This window comes from Dromaius novaehollandiae, chromosome 1 (genome assembly GCF_036370855.1).
Source record: "Dromaius novaehollandiae isolate bDroNov1 chromosome 1, bDroNov1.hap1, whole genome shotgun sequence".
NCBI classification, from domain to species: Eukaryota; Metazoa; Chordata; class Aves; order Casuariiformes; family Dromaiidae; genus Dromaius; species Dromaius novaehollandiae.
The window spans coordinates 126,769,864-126,784,595 of NC_088098.1; the positions used below are offsets into that span (position 1 = coordinate 126,769,864).

General features: G+C 35.5%; 1 protein-coding gene across 1 annotated transcript in view; it reads left to right on the forward strand.

Annotated features, from left to right (window-relative positions):
* Window positions 1–14,732, forward strand: part of CFAP47 (cilia and flagella associated protein 47) — a 386,437-nt gene that overhangs the window by 81,148 nt on the left and 290,557 nt on the right. Inside the window, exons 28-33 of the mRNA XM_064505814.1 lie at window positions 1,455–1,555; window positions 5,061–5,195; window positions 6,892–7,111; window positions 7,917–8,126; window positions 12,643–12,736; window positions 13,282–13,422. Coding sequence (XP_064361884.1) covers window positions 1,455–1,555; window positions 5,061–5,195; window positions 6,892–7,111; window positions 7,917–8,126; window positions 12,643–12,736; window positions 13,282–13,422 — 901 coding nt within the window. The remainder of the gene's footprint in view (window positions 1–1,454; window positions 1,556–5,060; window positions 5,196–6,891; window positions 7,112–7,916; window positions 8,127–12,642; window positions 12,737–13,281; window positions 13,423–14,732) is intronic.

Here is a 14,732-nt window from a genome sequence, read left to right on the forward strand (position 1 = left end):
GTCAAGGCGCTCACCACCCCAAAGTCTGCATAGCACTGACATGGCCAAAGAACATATCAAAACACTTTAGAGCTGAATTGTTGATTTAAGTGACCATTAGCTATCACATTGGAATAGAAATGTGAATATTTACACAGAAGAAATATGGGTATGGATTTTGTGGGGGCTTTTCCCAGTAAAGTTCTCCTGAAAGTGGTGTCTAAGAACGTTGTCATGTTGGAGAGGGAAGTACATGGGAGGAAAACAAAACTTAATTACTTTCTGGTACTTTTAAAATGTTGCTGTTGTCCTTGGTCAGGTCATTCTATAACAAAACAGTAGGAGAGAAATAGGACATGTTAGAAATCAATAAGAAAGGTCTTGTGAGGTGTTTTAATATTAATCTCAATTTGCATAAAATAGGAATTTAACCTTCACTATATAGTTTAAGAAAATAGGAAATATTTTCATTTATTCCAAGTATATTTTCCATATTCCTGATTCTCAGTATACAAGATGGATATCAGCATGTTGTTTTATTTATTAAAAACACATTTTCCTTTGTGTTTTGATGGCTTTGTGCTGTGAATAAAGTAATGTGAAGTAAAAGAAAAGCTATGCAGTAACATAGGACTAAGCTAAGTTGAAGTTCCTTTCAATTGCAATCAGCCAGGAGCATATGTACAAATAGTTATCATGGGTTACTTAATGGCAATAATTTGCTTAGGTGACTTCACCCTGAGAGATTTAGACCAAAGATGAAAAAAACGGTGTAATGGTGGACTGCTACACCTAAACATGTATGCTCCAGACAGTACAAACACTCTACTGAGCATAGGAGCATGTACATCAATTTCTGTTATGTTCTAGCAATTATAATCAATATCTCATTGTTTTTAAATTGAATCTATTTATTTCTAAATATTTATTTTGAGATTTCTGTAAACACTTATAGAAAAAGCATTAAATCAAAAAAGAAGTTGCTTTTCAAGAAAGCTTCTCCTGTCAAAAGTTATAGGATACATTTAGCAACTTAGCAATCTCCTTTAGTATGCTCATAAATATCAGCTGTAATTTTAATTGCTTTTGTTTTCAGAAAGAGACAGTACACTTATTTCAATAAATCTTTTCTAACTCTTGAACGTTCAGATTAATGAATTCTGCATGCTCATAGTAAATAAATTCTGTTGTGGAAATATTATACTAACGTTCACCATTTCCTGATGTACTCTCATCTCTGTACCGAAAAGAAGTTACCTGAACACATTATTTCTGTCATTTATTTTTGTATTGAAATACCGTGATTGCCATGGCTAAATGGAGAGCTATCACATAGTGAAATAAAGTGAACATATCATAAACTCGTTTGGGAAACATTTGATTAAAATTACTTTGAAGGCAACTATATTCATAGAAAAGAATTGAAGATATTTTCTTTAATGGGTATAACTTTTTTGTTTGTTTGCTTTAAATAGGTTCTCACTTCAGGTTGCTGCAGTGGCAGAGAACTGCCTTCTTACTTTATACCCGTATTTGGCATTTCACTGCTCTGATCAACAAATTATCTTCAGAAGCAGTAAGCAATCAACATTTTACCTCTTTAAATTATATTATGTGCAGTAGTGTGTCTGTATTTTCAGTATGGTAGCAGGGATGCTATCAAGATAGTATTTTTGCTTATTAATTAGAGGGTCATGCTAACAATTAAATTGCATAATTTAATAGCTTCTATTTTCTTGTTCAAAATAAGAAAAACTTATATAAACAATCTGATATTATTTATTGAAAAAATATTAGACAAATCTAAATCTTACAGAATGTTTGATATTTTTAGAGTATGAGTAGAAAAGACAGCCCAAACAATAAAGAAGAAATCTGAAAATATAAACTAGATTGATAAAGAATGATCATTAATATTTCATATGACAACATTTGGATATGTTATGAAGAAAGCAAAAGAGAAGAAAACCACTTGATATTATGATAAAATGTGGTCACTACTTGACTGTTGGATACGATTTTCAGTATTTTTAGTTATTGTGTCCTGGAAGACTGGGGAGAGTAATAGTATTTTAAGGCCCAATAAAAATCTGGCGTCACAGAGTAGAAATATTTTTTATCTGTAATGACAATTTCCTCATATTCTTCAGCCATTTGATATTGTGGATAAGCAGTACTTTTGTATCTTTTATCTGGGCATTCTAAAATGGCTCTCATGCAGTTTGATATCCATTCTATATGAGGTCTGTCTTTTTTTTTAATAGAAAGAAAAAATTAAACAGAAGTAAAATGTGCAAGCTGCATTCTAACATGGCAGAAATCCGTGGCTGTTTTAACATAGTGCTTTAATATGAAAGGTTAAGATCATTAATACCATGCATTTCATTTTTAATTACATTTAGAATAAGAAGCCATAAAAACACACTTTTTCAAAAGCATGTGCCTTCAATAGCATCTTAATTATGCATGAGGTGGAATTTTAAAAATCTGGTTTCGTTAGTTGAAGAAATTAATTGCAGGTTAAAAACATGGTGTAAATTTGTTTAAAACATCTACTTTTTTTTCTGTACTACTCCTAACTCCTTTTCAATGTTCCTCAATCTCTTTATGTGTTTCTGTGTTTATGGGAAGGGATTAGTACCAGAGAATAATTCTGTTTGGAAGGAACCTCTAGAGGTTATCTAGTCCAACGTCCTGCTCAAAGCAGGTTCAACTATGAATTAAATTACTACATTTTTTTATAGCTGGTATCTGTTATATTTGGATGAAACAGACAAGCTTTCAGGTAAGCAAACCATTCATTAGGTCAGAAATAGATTTAGTTTTGAAGATTGTAGATTCTAAGACTGCTTTGGCCTAAAAGTAAATATGTTACCCAGACTGCCTAAGAGGAAAGATAGTCAGTACTTGTGAGGTAGGAAATGGGATTAGCAAGGAGAAAGGTGACTTGTTTCTTATAGAAGCTGGAAATAGATAATATATAACCCATGGATCATGGCACAATTAAATGAAAATAGGGGAAAAAGTATTATATTCTCTCTTATGAATGTGAGATTTGTTTATTTATTTTAGTATCCAATGGATTTATGAATTTCTTTTTCCAGGCTCATCTTTTGAAGATGCTTTGTAGGTTTTCTTTGAGGATTATGTCAAAGATGGGACAATGATTTTGTAAAATCTGGAGGGGGGGAAAAACCCAGCTGAGAAACTGCTAAGAGGATGTACTGGATGGCTAGTTTACTGTGACCAAACCATATCTGTCCGGTATAGTGGTTTCAAAAGCTACTCCACAAGCCTTTCCTTCCATGTATCTGACACCGTGCTCTTATGTTATTTGCTCCAAACTGCACCAATAACCATGCCAACTACCACAATATAAAGATAATGGTATAGAGTTCTTCTTTCTCTCACTGCTGTTAACTAGTCCTGAAACCATACTGAGTTCCTCTTCTACTCTTGTTGTGCAGAGTGACCTCACAGATGGCTAGCTGACAGTCCTGTAATCCTATCATATCATGGCAGGCGAAACTGCACCATGATCTACAGCATCTAGAATTAGTATTTGTATACCCTGGTGGGAGATAGTGTGTATTCAGAGTGGATGATCCATCAGAACTCTTCTGCACAGAGAGTGCATGAATGTGGCAGTACCATGTTAAACTGTGAAACTTATATTGATACTGACGGCAGTTGCTTATTATGTTGTCTTTAATTTAGGGCTTTAGTTTAAGCCATTCTGAGTAATGTAAAATGTTTGCATTCAGCTTTCTGGTAGATGAAACTATGCAGTAATGCTATAATATACTGCAGGTACACCCTATCTTGAACCCCCAGTTCTGTGTCTTGGTTTATTTAATGTAGTATAAGATGTAGAGCATTTCTTAATTATTTTAATTATTGTGAGTAATAACAACAGTGGAAATATACTCTATTATCTCTAGCATATGTTAGCTGACTCTCTAAAGAACTCTGTGACTGTAGTTGTCAGTATGCATTAAAGCCTTGTACTGCTGTATCTGCTCTGCCAATATTAGCTGTGCTAGTATTTCTGTTTTATAATCACAGATTCCTTTTGTCAGATCCTCTAAATCTGTATAACAACAAGATCAAAACTGTCAAAAATACTATTTGTCCTTTAGACTTCAGTGGTGTCAAATACGTAGAATGAAATTATCAGTGTTTTTGAGATATTTCAGGGTATTAAGGCCAGCCCAGTGCATCCTCTTAGCAGTTTCTTGTCATGATTTTTTTTTTTTTTTGTTAGCTTTCTACTCTACTGGCTGAATTTAAAAGCCAGAGTTTCTAGACAGGAACATGAGTCAAGAATGAACTCCGAGCAGGTTACTCTCATTTCTTAGCCTTTTTCCTACCTGCAGATCTAGTTGCAGACATCTTTTTTCAAAGTGCCAGTTCCCAAATAACTCATTCCAAACATTTCTTCCACTCGATGAGATCTTTTCTTCAGTGTTCAACTTTATGCTGGTCTTCTTTCATAGCCTTTTCTATCCACTGACCATTTCTAGCATCCTCCTTCCCAACTCTGTATCCGGAGAATTGAATTGCACTTAGAAATATGTATTTGCAGAATGGAAGTTAAAAATACATTTTTAAGTGCAGATAGGTATGTGAGTTTTATGGTGTCACAAAAGTGATGAATTGGTAAAGCATAATTCTGAGTTAGGTTTATCTGAGAGAAAAAAAAGTAGTGTTGAGTCTGTAAAAGCTTGATGATGTTATACTGAGACCCCTTTTATGGATAGCTGTGATCAGAAATCTCTTAAGAGTATTTGGTTCATGAACTCCTGAATTAGTGCCATTCTGGTAGGTTTTTTTCAGGAAGTGTGCAGACCCATCCTGTACAATATACAGTTAACGGAAAAAATATGCAGGTAAATTTTCTCTCCATTCTAGTAACAGAAATGAGATATTTATCATGAGTCGAACAAGACCCGTTACTTGATCACTTGAAGCCCAAGAGGAAAAAGAAAATCAGATAACTCTATGAACTATTAGAGCATAGACAATGAAATATCTTTTACTGTGGTTTTCACTCAACTATGGCTTATAATCTTGCTTTATAGACAGTAATGAGAGAGACTGCAGTAGTGGGGAAGTTATTTTGCATCCATGTTGTACTCCACAGTCAGTTTCCTATACTACTTCCTCAGGTTCCTTTGGTGTAATCACTACCTCAGCCTCTGAAGATTCCAAATCAGGTACAGTACAACTGTTTATTTTGAACACTGAGCTCTTAAAAGTGCTTTACAGTTTATGACTTTAAAGACACGTTTCACATTTGTAATCTTTGCTCGAAGTACATCTGCATGTGTAAACCATGAATAATGGGGAGGCTGTCATCTCCTGTAATATCATAGGAAAGCTGGCCTAGAGGATAAGCAGAAAAGACTATCCTGCCTTTTAGTAGCTCAAGTGTAAGGAAAATAAGCCAGGCTATTAAAAAAAAAAAAAAATTCTAGGTCGATTTGCAGTAAAAAGTCCATGGAGGATCCAGCAGAAAATATATTACTGGAGGGATGTAAGGAATTAGTTGCTAAGAAGGGTGTTTGTGTCTGTAGTTATGAACTAACTAGCAATGTGGACTCTGTAAATGTGCTATACTCTGCAAAGAACCAGTTTTATATTAAGGCTAGACTTTGACATTTTTATTGTATTTATGAAATACTGTATAAACAATACCAATGTCAGTGGGACTCAGTTAAGGTGCTGGTCCATAGGAGTTAAGAATAGTAGACTCTTCTGTGAGGTTGTCAAGTGGTTAGCATATGAGGCTGTTGACCTTTGTCATCTTAGCTGCTAGTTTGCTAACTGAAGAAGTTACTTCTCCTGGTGCATGACTGCTAATGTTCCAGTCTGGCAGATCTGCTGATAGGGCTGTTTGTATGATCGTTCTCTAACCTATTACCAAGACAAGTAGGGTTAGTTAAACAGATTAAATAGTAGCTCTTTACTAACATGACCCATTTTTAGTGGAATGATGTAAGAAGAGTTCAACAGAGCAACTCAGTTCCAGATCTGAAGAGGCAGTAACATCTGGCAGAGTTGTCACTGACAAGATGGGAAAGTAACCTTGTCAGCCAGCACTACTGCACAGGCTTAGGTCTGGTTGCATGCTATAAAGGACTAGAGTCCCTTCTTTTGCTCTATTATGTTGTGTTGTATTTTCTTCTTAAATCCTAACCAGATCATTTTTTCACTTTGCAAGATATTAACTAGTTTTATTTTCGCATCGTTTGATGAAACACACTGCAATAGTGGCGTCAAGATACATCTTTAAATATATCTGGAATCATTTATTTGTGCTGTGAAGAGAATGGTTATATCATTACCTTTCATACAATAATACTGTTTTACAATAAAGAAAAACTGATAGTGGTTAAAATATGTAATACAAGTTTTAACCAGATGAGGATTTGGGAGAGAGAGGGGGAAAGAAGAGGGATAAGTCCAGAGGCTTATCAGGCAGGAAATAGGCTCATTAAGACGAACGCTGTGCCTGATAATTTGCTTGAACACAAGTCAGTTAGCCATTGCCATATCATTAGGGTGAGAAACTAGCACTGACTAGCTGGTAAACTAATATCTACTGCAACTGTGTGTAAGACTGTTTCTTAAGATTATTGCCTATGGTTTTGTAGGCCATGTCTGAATTTCTTTATTTTTTCTGATTGGGTAATTTTTTTTTTAAGTGCAATTAGATTCTAACAATGTAATTTATTCTGTTCCCAAAACATGTACATGTCACTTTAGCATTGTTTATTTCAGAAATAAGAGTTGATCCTCCCTTGTGTGACAAATTTTTGTTTTCTGAGAGCGATTATATTAAAAATACACATGTTGCTTTTATACTAGAAAGTAAAATAAGGAATCTTTTGGTATTTTTATATCATTCAGAATTGGATACTGTTCTTGAAAATGAAAATGTAAAGATGAATGAAGCTGACAGCCAAAGCGATGGGAGAAAAAAAAAAATTGAATTATCACTTTTTCCTGATGAGAACAAAGAGGAGTACATCTTCTTTCAGAAAGTCCTAACTGCTATTCAGAATTGGTTCAGTCTCTTTGGTTGGTCTAAGGGACCTAATCCTGTTTCAATACCATATTCACTAAGACGGTAATTCATATCTGCTAAAAGCTAACTCGTATGTGTTAACCTCTTAAGTTACTCTGGATATGATCTAAGGAATATAAATGCACTCTAATGCACACTTGCATATTACAACTGTAGCATCTACACACCGTTATATGAAAATGTTATCTAGGTGTTATAATTTTCCATGTTATAAAATACATTTCCGAGTAGGATGCCCTAATATGCCACAATGGAATGTATGTTAAGTAGACAGTTAAAACTGTGTATAACACTTTTGATTCCGAACCCAGAATGAACACAGTTTTACTAGTTGTCCTGCCTTTCATGGCATAAATAAGTATTTTAGCAATATTTCTTTTTTCTCCATACTCTGAAGGTCAAAAAACAGCTGGGGAAGCAAACTTCATTATTCACAGTCTTGCAAACACCCTGGAAATATAACATTCATAGTGGCATCACTTAGTTGATGTTATCTAGTTTGCTACTAAATGATGAAGAAGCCAGTCTCCTGGGATGTGGCTGTATAGGCATTCATAAAAATAATAGAAAGCAAAGTTTTATTTGGCAGGAAGCAATGACAAACACAAATTTACTTATGAAATATTTCATATACACTTATTAAATATTCCATGCAGTTTAAAATTCTTATATTACTATAAAGTTCTATAGAAAGGAAAATGTACTGTACTTTTCAACCTCCATGACTCTGTTTTCTCTTTATGATTTATTAAGAAATTTATCGTGGTCAGTGGTACAATATTTTACTTTTAAATGCACAGAACAAGATAGTGTTAAAGCATAATATCAGAAGCTCTTTCTCTCTTAGTGATGCATGTAAAGTCCAGATGACTTCTTCTCCAGAGAGGGTTTTTAAACAAAACCTTGGCAAAGATGCTAAGACTGTTTATGACATGTTACTCCATCTGAGTGGACAGTTGTTACCAAGCATTATGTCCAGCCAGTCATTGTCCTGTGATCCAACTGAACGAATATTGCAGCTCTACTGGCAGCATTCTGCATTTCTTACTTTCCTTAAGTAAGTACGTATGTATGATAAAATATGTATTTCTTCAGTTTACCCTTATTATTAGCATGTTTTTTACTGTATATTTTGTGATCTAAGATTTACATATGATAAATTTTAATTAACTTTTTACCAAGGTATCCTGTGCAGCTTAAACTAAATTAAGGTGTCCCTTGATAGGTTATATGCACAAATATTATACAGGGATCCCAGAGGAACTTCATGATGAAAGAAGACAAATTTCCACCACATCCCTTAGAGAGACTGAGAAGATAGTCAAATCATGTTTGTTATTGATGATCTTGCTATTCCACTGATGCTTTTTGTCCTACTGGCAGTTGTGATATATTTTGTAACTTACTTTGTAATCTGTTAGTCTTTCATATTAATAATATGCCAGGAAATGGAAGCACTACTTCTCCTGATGAATAGTTTTAGTTATTAGCTAGCTTCATTGATTATCTTGTCTTGACACATAATGTGGAACAGATGTCAAAGATGTTGGGAATAAAAAGGTTAATAAACTACTCCTCATCCTTCTTGGCTTTCACTGCTGTGAATCAGAAATGAAAATTAATTTAAATAAAGCCTGATGTCATGAAAGCCTTAGAGATCATCAGAAGTCCTGAAACACAGGATCTACATCTTTTTAACATCCTCAGCAGTGTTCAAGAGGCTTTCCAGCCATTTAAGAGCTGTTATCTACTTGCTGTCCTAAATACAAGCTTCTTGTCTTCTGAAAATGATGTACAGGGATGTATCTAAACTCACTTTAAAATGGGCCAGTAGCTGCAGTGATTTACCAGCTGAGCCAACAGACAATGTTTCTGGTGTTTAAGGTATGAAAGCAGAATGAAATTCAGTGTAATGCCGTTGACAGGTGTCTTTTTCAGGTTATCATCTATCAACATAAATATCTTAAAGAGTGATAAAATACAATGTAGTTAAACTTCTGTCCAAATGGGAAATCATACTGTTTGTCTACCATTATCTCAAATACATCTTTCTTTTCCATTGTAGGATTGTTCTTTCAATAATTCCATCTTCCCAGGAACACTGGGTCACCTCATTAGATCCCATAAGTTTACTCAATGCACTGAATCAAAAAGCTTGATGGAAGACTATAAAAAGTGCTGTGCATCACTCATTAAATTTAGTGATCTTCTCAAAAAGCTGTCTCAGTCTCTTGATAGCAGAAGGACTGCTATCTATAGCAGGACAACTGAGTCTATAGGTGCAACAAACGTCCTGGCCTTTGAGATAAAGTATTCACAACATTAACAGGGATACAAAGATTTTCTCTGGATCTAACAACACCGGACCTTTAGTTGCAACTTTCAGCCAAGTCATTGCTTTTTAAAAAGAGGCAGAATAGCACTTTTCCAAGCCTCACAGATAATAAGTGGCAGATGACTTGGAAGAGCCATTGCAGCAGTGTCAGATACCTTTCCCTTTCTTCAGTAATGAAGGAAAATGCATATAGATTCTTGTTGTTTTCACAACTTCAGCTTCTGTTCTCATAATGAATAAAGGAATCATCTGATGCTTCCCATCTTATCTTAAAGGCTATAGAGTCAATAGGCAATGTATTGCTGAAGAATGTCTTGCCATCATATCATTTGAAAACTTTGTATAATGCCACCCTGCTGATCTTTCTTCTGAAGGAGTGTTGCTGCCTTCAGAGAGCAAGTCATTGAATAAGTGGTGATAGGGTGCTGAATGGCTCTCTAAGTAGAGATTCAACAGATTTTCTTATTTGATTGATACGCTGAAGAGTTCTGAGGTTGGCTGTCAAAAAACTTTGTCCAAACCCAGGGAAAAGCCTGCTGCCCCAGGTCTGGTGTCAAGCTAATAATCTGCATGACTTCTAGGAGAGCAGTCAGAGGGAACTTCAAGACATGCTTCCTCTTCCAGCAGAACTGCAGGATCACAGAGGGTTGAGGTTGGAAGGGACTTCTGGAGATCATCCAGTCCAACCACCCTGCTCAAGCAGGGTCACGTAGAGCACATTTCCAAGGATTTTTGTCCAGGGATGGAGACTCCAAAGCCTCTCTGGACAACCTGTTCCAGTGATCTGTTACCCTCAGAGTAAAGAAGTTTTTCCTCATGTTCAGGTGGAAGTGCCTGTGTTTCAGTTTGTGCCCGTTGCTTCTTGTCCTGTCATGGGGGACCACTGAAAAGAACCTGGCCCCATCCTCTCTACACCCTCCCTTCAGATACTTATACACATTGATCAGGTCCCCCCTCAGTCTTCTCCAGGCTGAACAGTCCCAGCTCTCTGAGCCTTTCCTCATAAGAGAGATGCTGCAGTCCCTTCATCATCTTAGTAGCCCTTCGCTGGACTCGCTCCAGTAGCTCCATGTCTCTCTTGTATTGGGGAGTCCAGATCTGGACACAGCACTCCAGACATGGCCTCACAAGGGCTTAGGAGAGGTGGAGGATCACCTCCCTCAACCTGCTGGCAATGCTCTTCCTAATGCAACCCAGGATGCCACTGGCCTTCTTGGCCACAAGGGCACAAACCCGTTACCCTTGTTTGTGGTTCTCAGTTTCATTAATCCTTTTATCAGTAGCTGCTACAGCTTGATTGATTCCTCTCAGTTCCTCTCAATAGACACACAAGTGTCTAACTACGTTTCAAGACTAAAGCTGATGTGCCTTTCAGAACATTTTGCCCTTCAGTATGGGATTTTATAGCCCTAATTCAAATTAATACAGACTCTGATTTTGGTCTTCTAGGACTGAGATTTCTTCTGCATAGCTTCAAAGGTTTTAATATCTCATTTGTAACGCATTATTTGATGGATGAGGTAGCACTAAGGAATGAAAATAACACCATTTCTCAACAGATGACAGCGATGTATACATCTGTCATCCTCCAAGTTCAAGCATGCTCCCCAGTATCTTTGAGCGTGCCAGAAAGCCTACTTGGACATTATCAGCTATGGGAAACATTTCTTTGTTTTCTCACCCTGATAGTGTCAGGTCTTCAATTGGCTTGGGCAGCCAAGATAAATTCTTAGCATGTTTCGTATTGTCTTTATTATTATTAAGTTATTATGTATTATTGTATTATTATTTATATATTTATTTTCGTAATGTCTTTATTATATGTTATTTGTCTCAAGCTTGTTTATGGTAAAATGCAAGTAAAAACATTAAAACATTAAAAATGGACAACAGAACCAGAAATATTTCTGCAAGATATAGGTGAAGAAATGAAGGAACAACATCTTCAATTTGCTTGCACTAAGGTTGTATCAGAAAGGTCTTCCTCTATGCCTTATTTGGTTTATAATCTGGCAGCTTCTGGCAAGCAGGCAGTCATATTTCTATCCCTTTGCATACCTTATGCTTCAAGTTACCCCTAATAGAGAAAGTCTGTTCAGGAGCTTCCATCAAAATAGTCATTTATAGACATTTCCTTAAAGAGTTTTCACAGGATACTTTTGGAGCACTTCTTGATAGAGTCGAAACTTTCTCCTGGTGAAGCCTGATGGCTCTTGTATCCAATCTTTCCATTGAGATTTTCCAGGGAATCTAGGCAAACTTAGTCTTCCATCTTGAAACTCATTCTATTCTGTTCTTGCTGTGTTTCCTAGCTAAGATAAGCAATTAGGTATGCAAGTAGCTCTTTGTTAGATCAGGACCCTCAGTGGCTAGTAGATAATGGTGTGCTTCAGCAAAGGCTAAAAGTCTTCTTGTGTTTTTGGGTGATTCATTAACATATTTCAATTTAAAATTTCTCTTACATTGAACTTTATATAGAACTCTCTACACAAACAAACATACTGGCATGCAGATGGGATTTGATCAGAACCAAACATGGTGTTAATTACCTATTTTAAAATGATTATGAGTTTGGGGGTGACCGAATCTCAACCTCTTTTGCTAAGCACAGCAACGATAAAAAAGAAATACATAGTGTTTCTAATGTAGTTTCCTTGGATATTTGGAAAGCTATTAGCTAAATTTTAATAAATGCTTTAGTGAGTTTTGTCCATTAACTGACTTACATTATATTCTGGGCATAATTGGAGCCAATGGTCGAGGCCCAGTCTGGCACCTCTGTACACTGATACATCAATGATTCCCTAGAGATTGTAGATGAAGATGTGATCAATAACAGTCCTAGCAAAAGTATACAGGTTGTGACAGAAAACCATTTCTGGCTGAACTCCTGTGCTTAGTCATTCTGGCACCACAGATATATAAGCTGATGCCCACTAGGCCCTTAGCAGTACCAAACCTTGTCAGTTTCTGCCTGTTCTGGTTCTTGTGATTGCTGCCATTGGTCCTGCTTTATGGATACTCTTTCCTGCCTGTGCATTTTAGGATCACCTAGGATATTTACATGTCTTCTTATTATTTAAGAGTACTTGGAGTTCCCACTATAACTGGCTTGTTACTGCAGGGTACACTCAGATAGAAGAGCTTACAGATAGGTTGAGTAAATTGAAAAACTTGGACTACCCTTAAAAAGTATTATATTGCCTATGTATTAACTTTTCCTGTTTTGTTATTTTAGAAGCCAAGGAGCATGTCTGCCTTATGTTATGCCAGAATTTCTGCTTGAACCTGATGATTATAAGAAATGGATTACAGGGCAAACTTTCCTGAAGGTAGTATGTTTGTGTTTTGGTTTTTTTGTTTGTTTTTTAAACAAAGACTATATGCTCTAGTTTCAATCCTTCAAAGACTAATGGAAATCTTCTGTGCACCATGAGTAGTCCCACTGTGGTGATTATTTGATTTTGCATAAATCTAAGCATATGCATAAGACTGAGTAGAACTTTAAGTTAATGCCAGCATTTTTCCTTCCAAGTTTCTCGCTCCCGTCAAATACATGTGATTAATATCTAACCAATTGTTTTTTCCAAGTAGAACTTATTTTTCTGCTTTCTACTCATTATTCCAATTTTTAAAATTCCTTTGTATTGCCTGTCTGTCCTGATTGCTGTTTTCAACTCCTGTCAGTTCTGTATTGTGCTTGAGGAAACAGCAAACTATAAGTGGTTCTTGAGCTGATCATTGTTGCACTATGGTAGACATATCAGCCATTTATTTATTCCATTGATTTGTTATCCACTTTTCTTATAATCCTCCTCCTTCCAATCCAAACCACTGAAATTAATATTGAAAATAAATCTCATTCCTTTCTCTGAAGGCCCGCATGGCTGAGTTGAAAAAAGGTGTTGTGAAGAACTCAGATGTCTTTAGTGACATGCATTGTTTTATGCTGGAAGAAAGTGTGTTTGAGACAATGAGCAAACGGGCTTGGACAGATGTGCTACTGCAGGTATACAAGGTAAGTTGTTGACACATTTACTGTTTAGATTCTGAAGAACTATTGTAAAATGTTTTGAAAAAAATCTTTGATATGTTCAAGATTTTTTCAAATGCATGTTTAAAAAAATACTTCTGTTTCAAATGTTTTTTTCTATAACAGAGTCTCTCTAAGACTAGTTTAAAAGAGAATACTTTAGTTTTCTTAGTTCTGATACTTTAGCAGTGTGTTAAAATGTTTCGATTGGGTAAATGCCACTTAGGATAGTCTGCATTTAGTAAGTTTAATTTTACAGAAATATTTTATTATGGATAAAAAACCCCCCCTTCTGCCATAATTTCGGTAACACTGGTTAGAAACCCCTTCTGCTGGAAATACATAGTTGCATGGAGATATACGTGACCGGCCATTTATTATCTTATGTTCTATGGATTTTTTAAACAGATAAACATTTTTTTGATTACCTATTCTTGTTGAGATTTAATAAACTTAGTCAGTATGGACTTCTAAGATTTTTATTCAATTTTATTTTTGGTGATGATGTTACATAAATATATTGGCTGTTTGAATCAAGTTTTCCAGAGTAGGCTTGATACTCTCACAGATCATCAGTATGCCAAAAAATAAATGTTTTCTTATTTTTATTCAAAATGATGGAAAATAAATGAAAAATGTAAATATTATTTACTATAAAAGCATAATAAAGAATAAAAAAAAGTGTTAATCTAGAATTCCAAGATGTAAAATTGATCAAAAAGAAAACGGTGGTAAAAGTAGTTGAGAAAAGAACAGACAACAAACTGTTGTGTCCCACATACTGGGATAAATGACTCTAAGGATGCGTGTTCCGGTGCATGTGCACAAATATACAGAAAAATGCAATCAGAGAGACCTGAATGCAAATCACTTTGCTTTTTTTTCCCAATGTTCTGAATTATAACTACAGGACAGACTAGCACAGAATCAAAAAACAAAATTAATAGTATACATGGGGTTTTTCTTATCTTAAGAAATTTTCTAGTACTTCTTACAGTAGCAGCTTAAAGGCATCTCCAAAACACTAATAAAAAATAAAATTTTAATTTGATCATTTTATAGCATATCAGTAATTTCATTTACTTTTACATTTACTCCTGTTCTGTCTTGTAGTCCCAAACAGGGACTAGTAATCTTGCTATAAGGGAATTTTGGGGTGTTGGAGTGGAGTGGTGTTTTCACATAGATCTTTGGTCTTTCTGAGCATTGGTATAGACACAAGAATGGGGCAGAACACATGATTGTTGAGGACAGGAAAGTGGTTCAGGTTTAGATCAGGTTTGACAGTAGTTCTG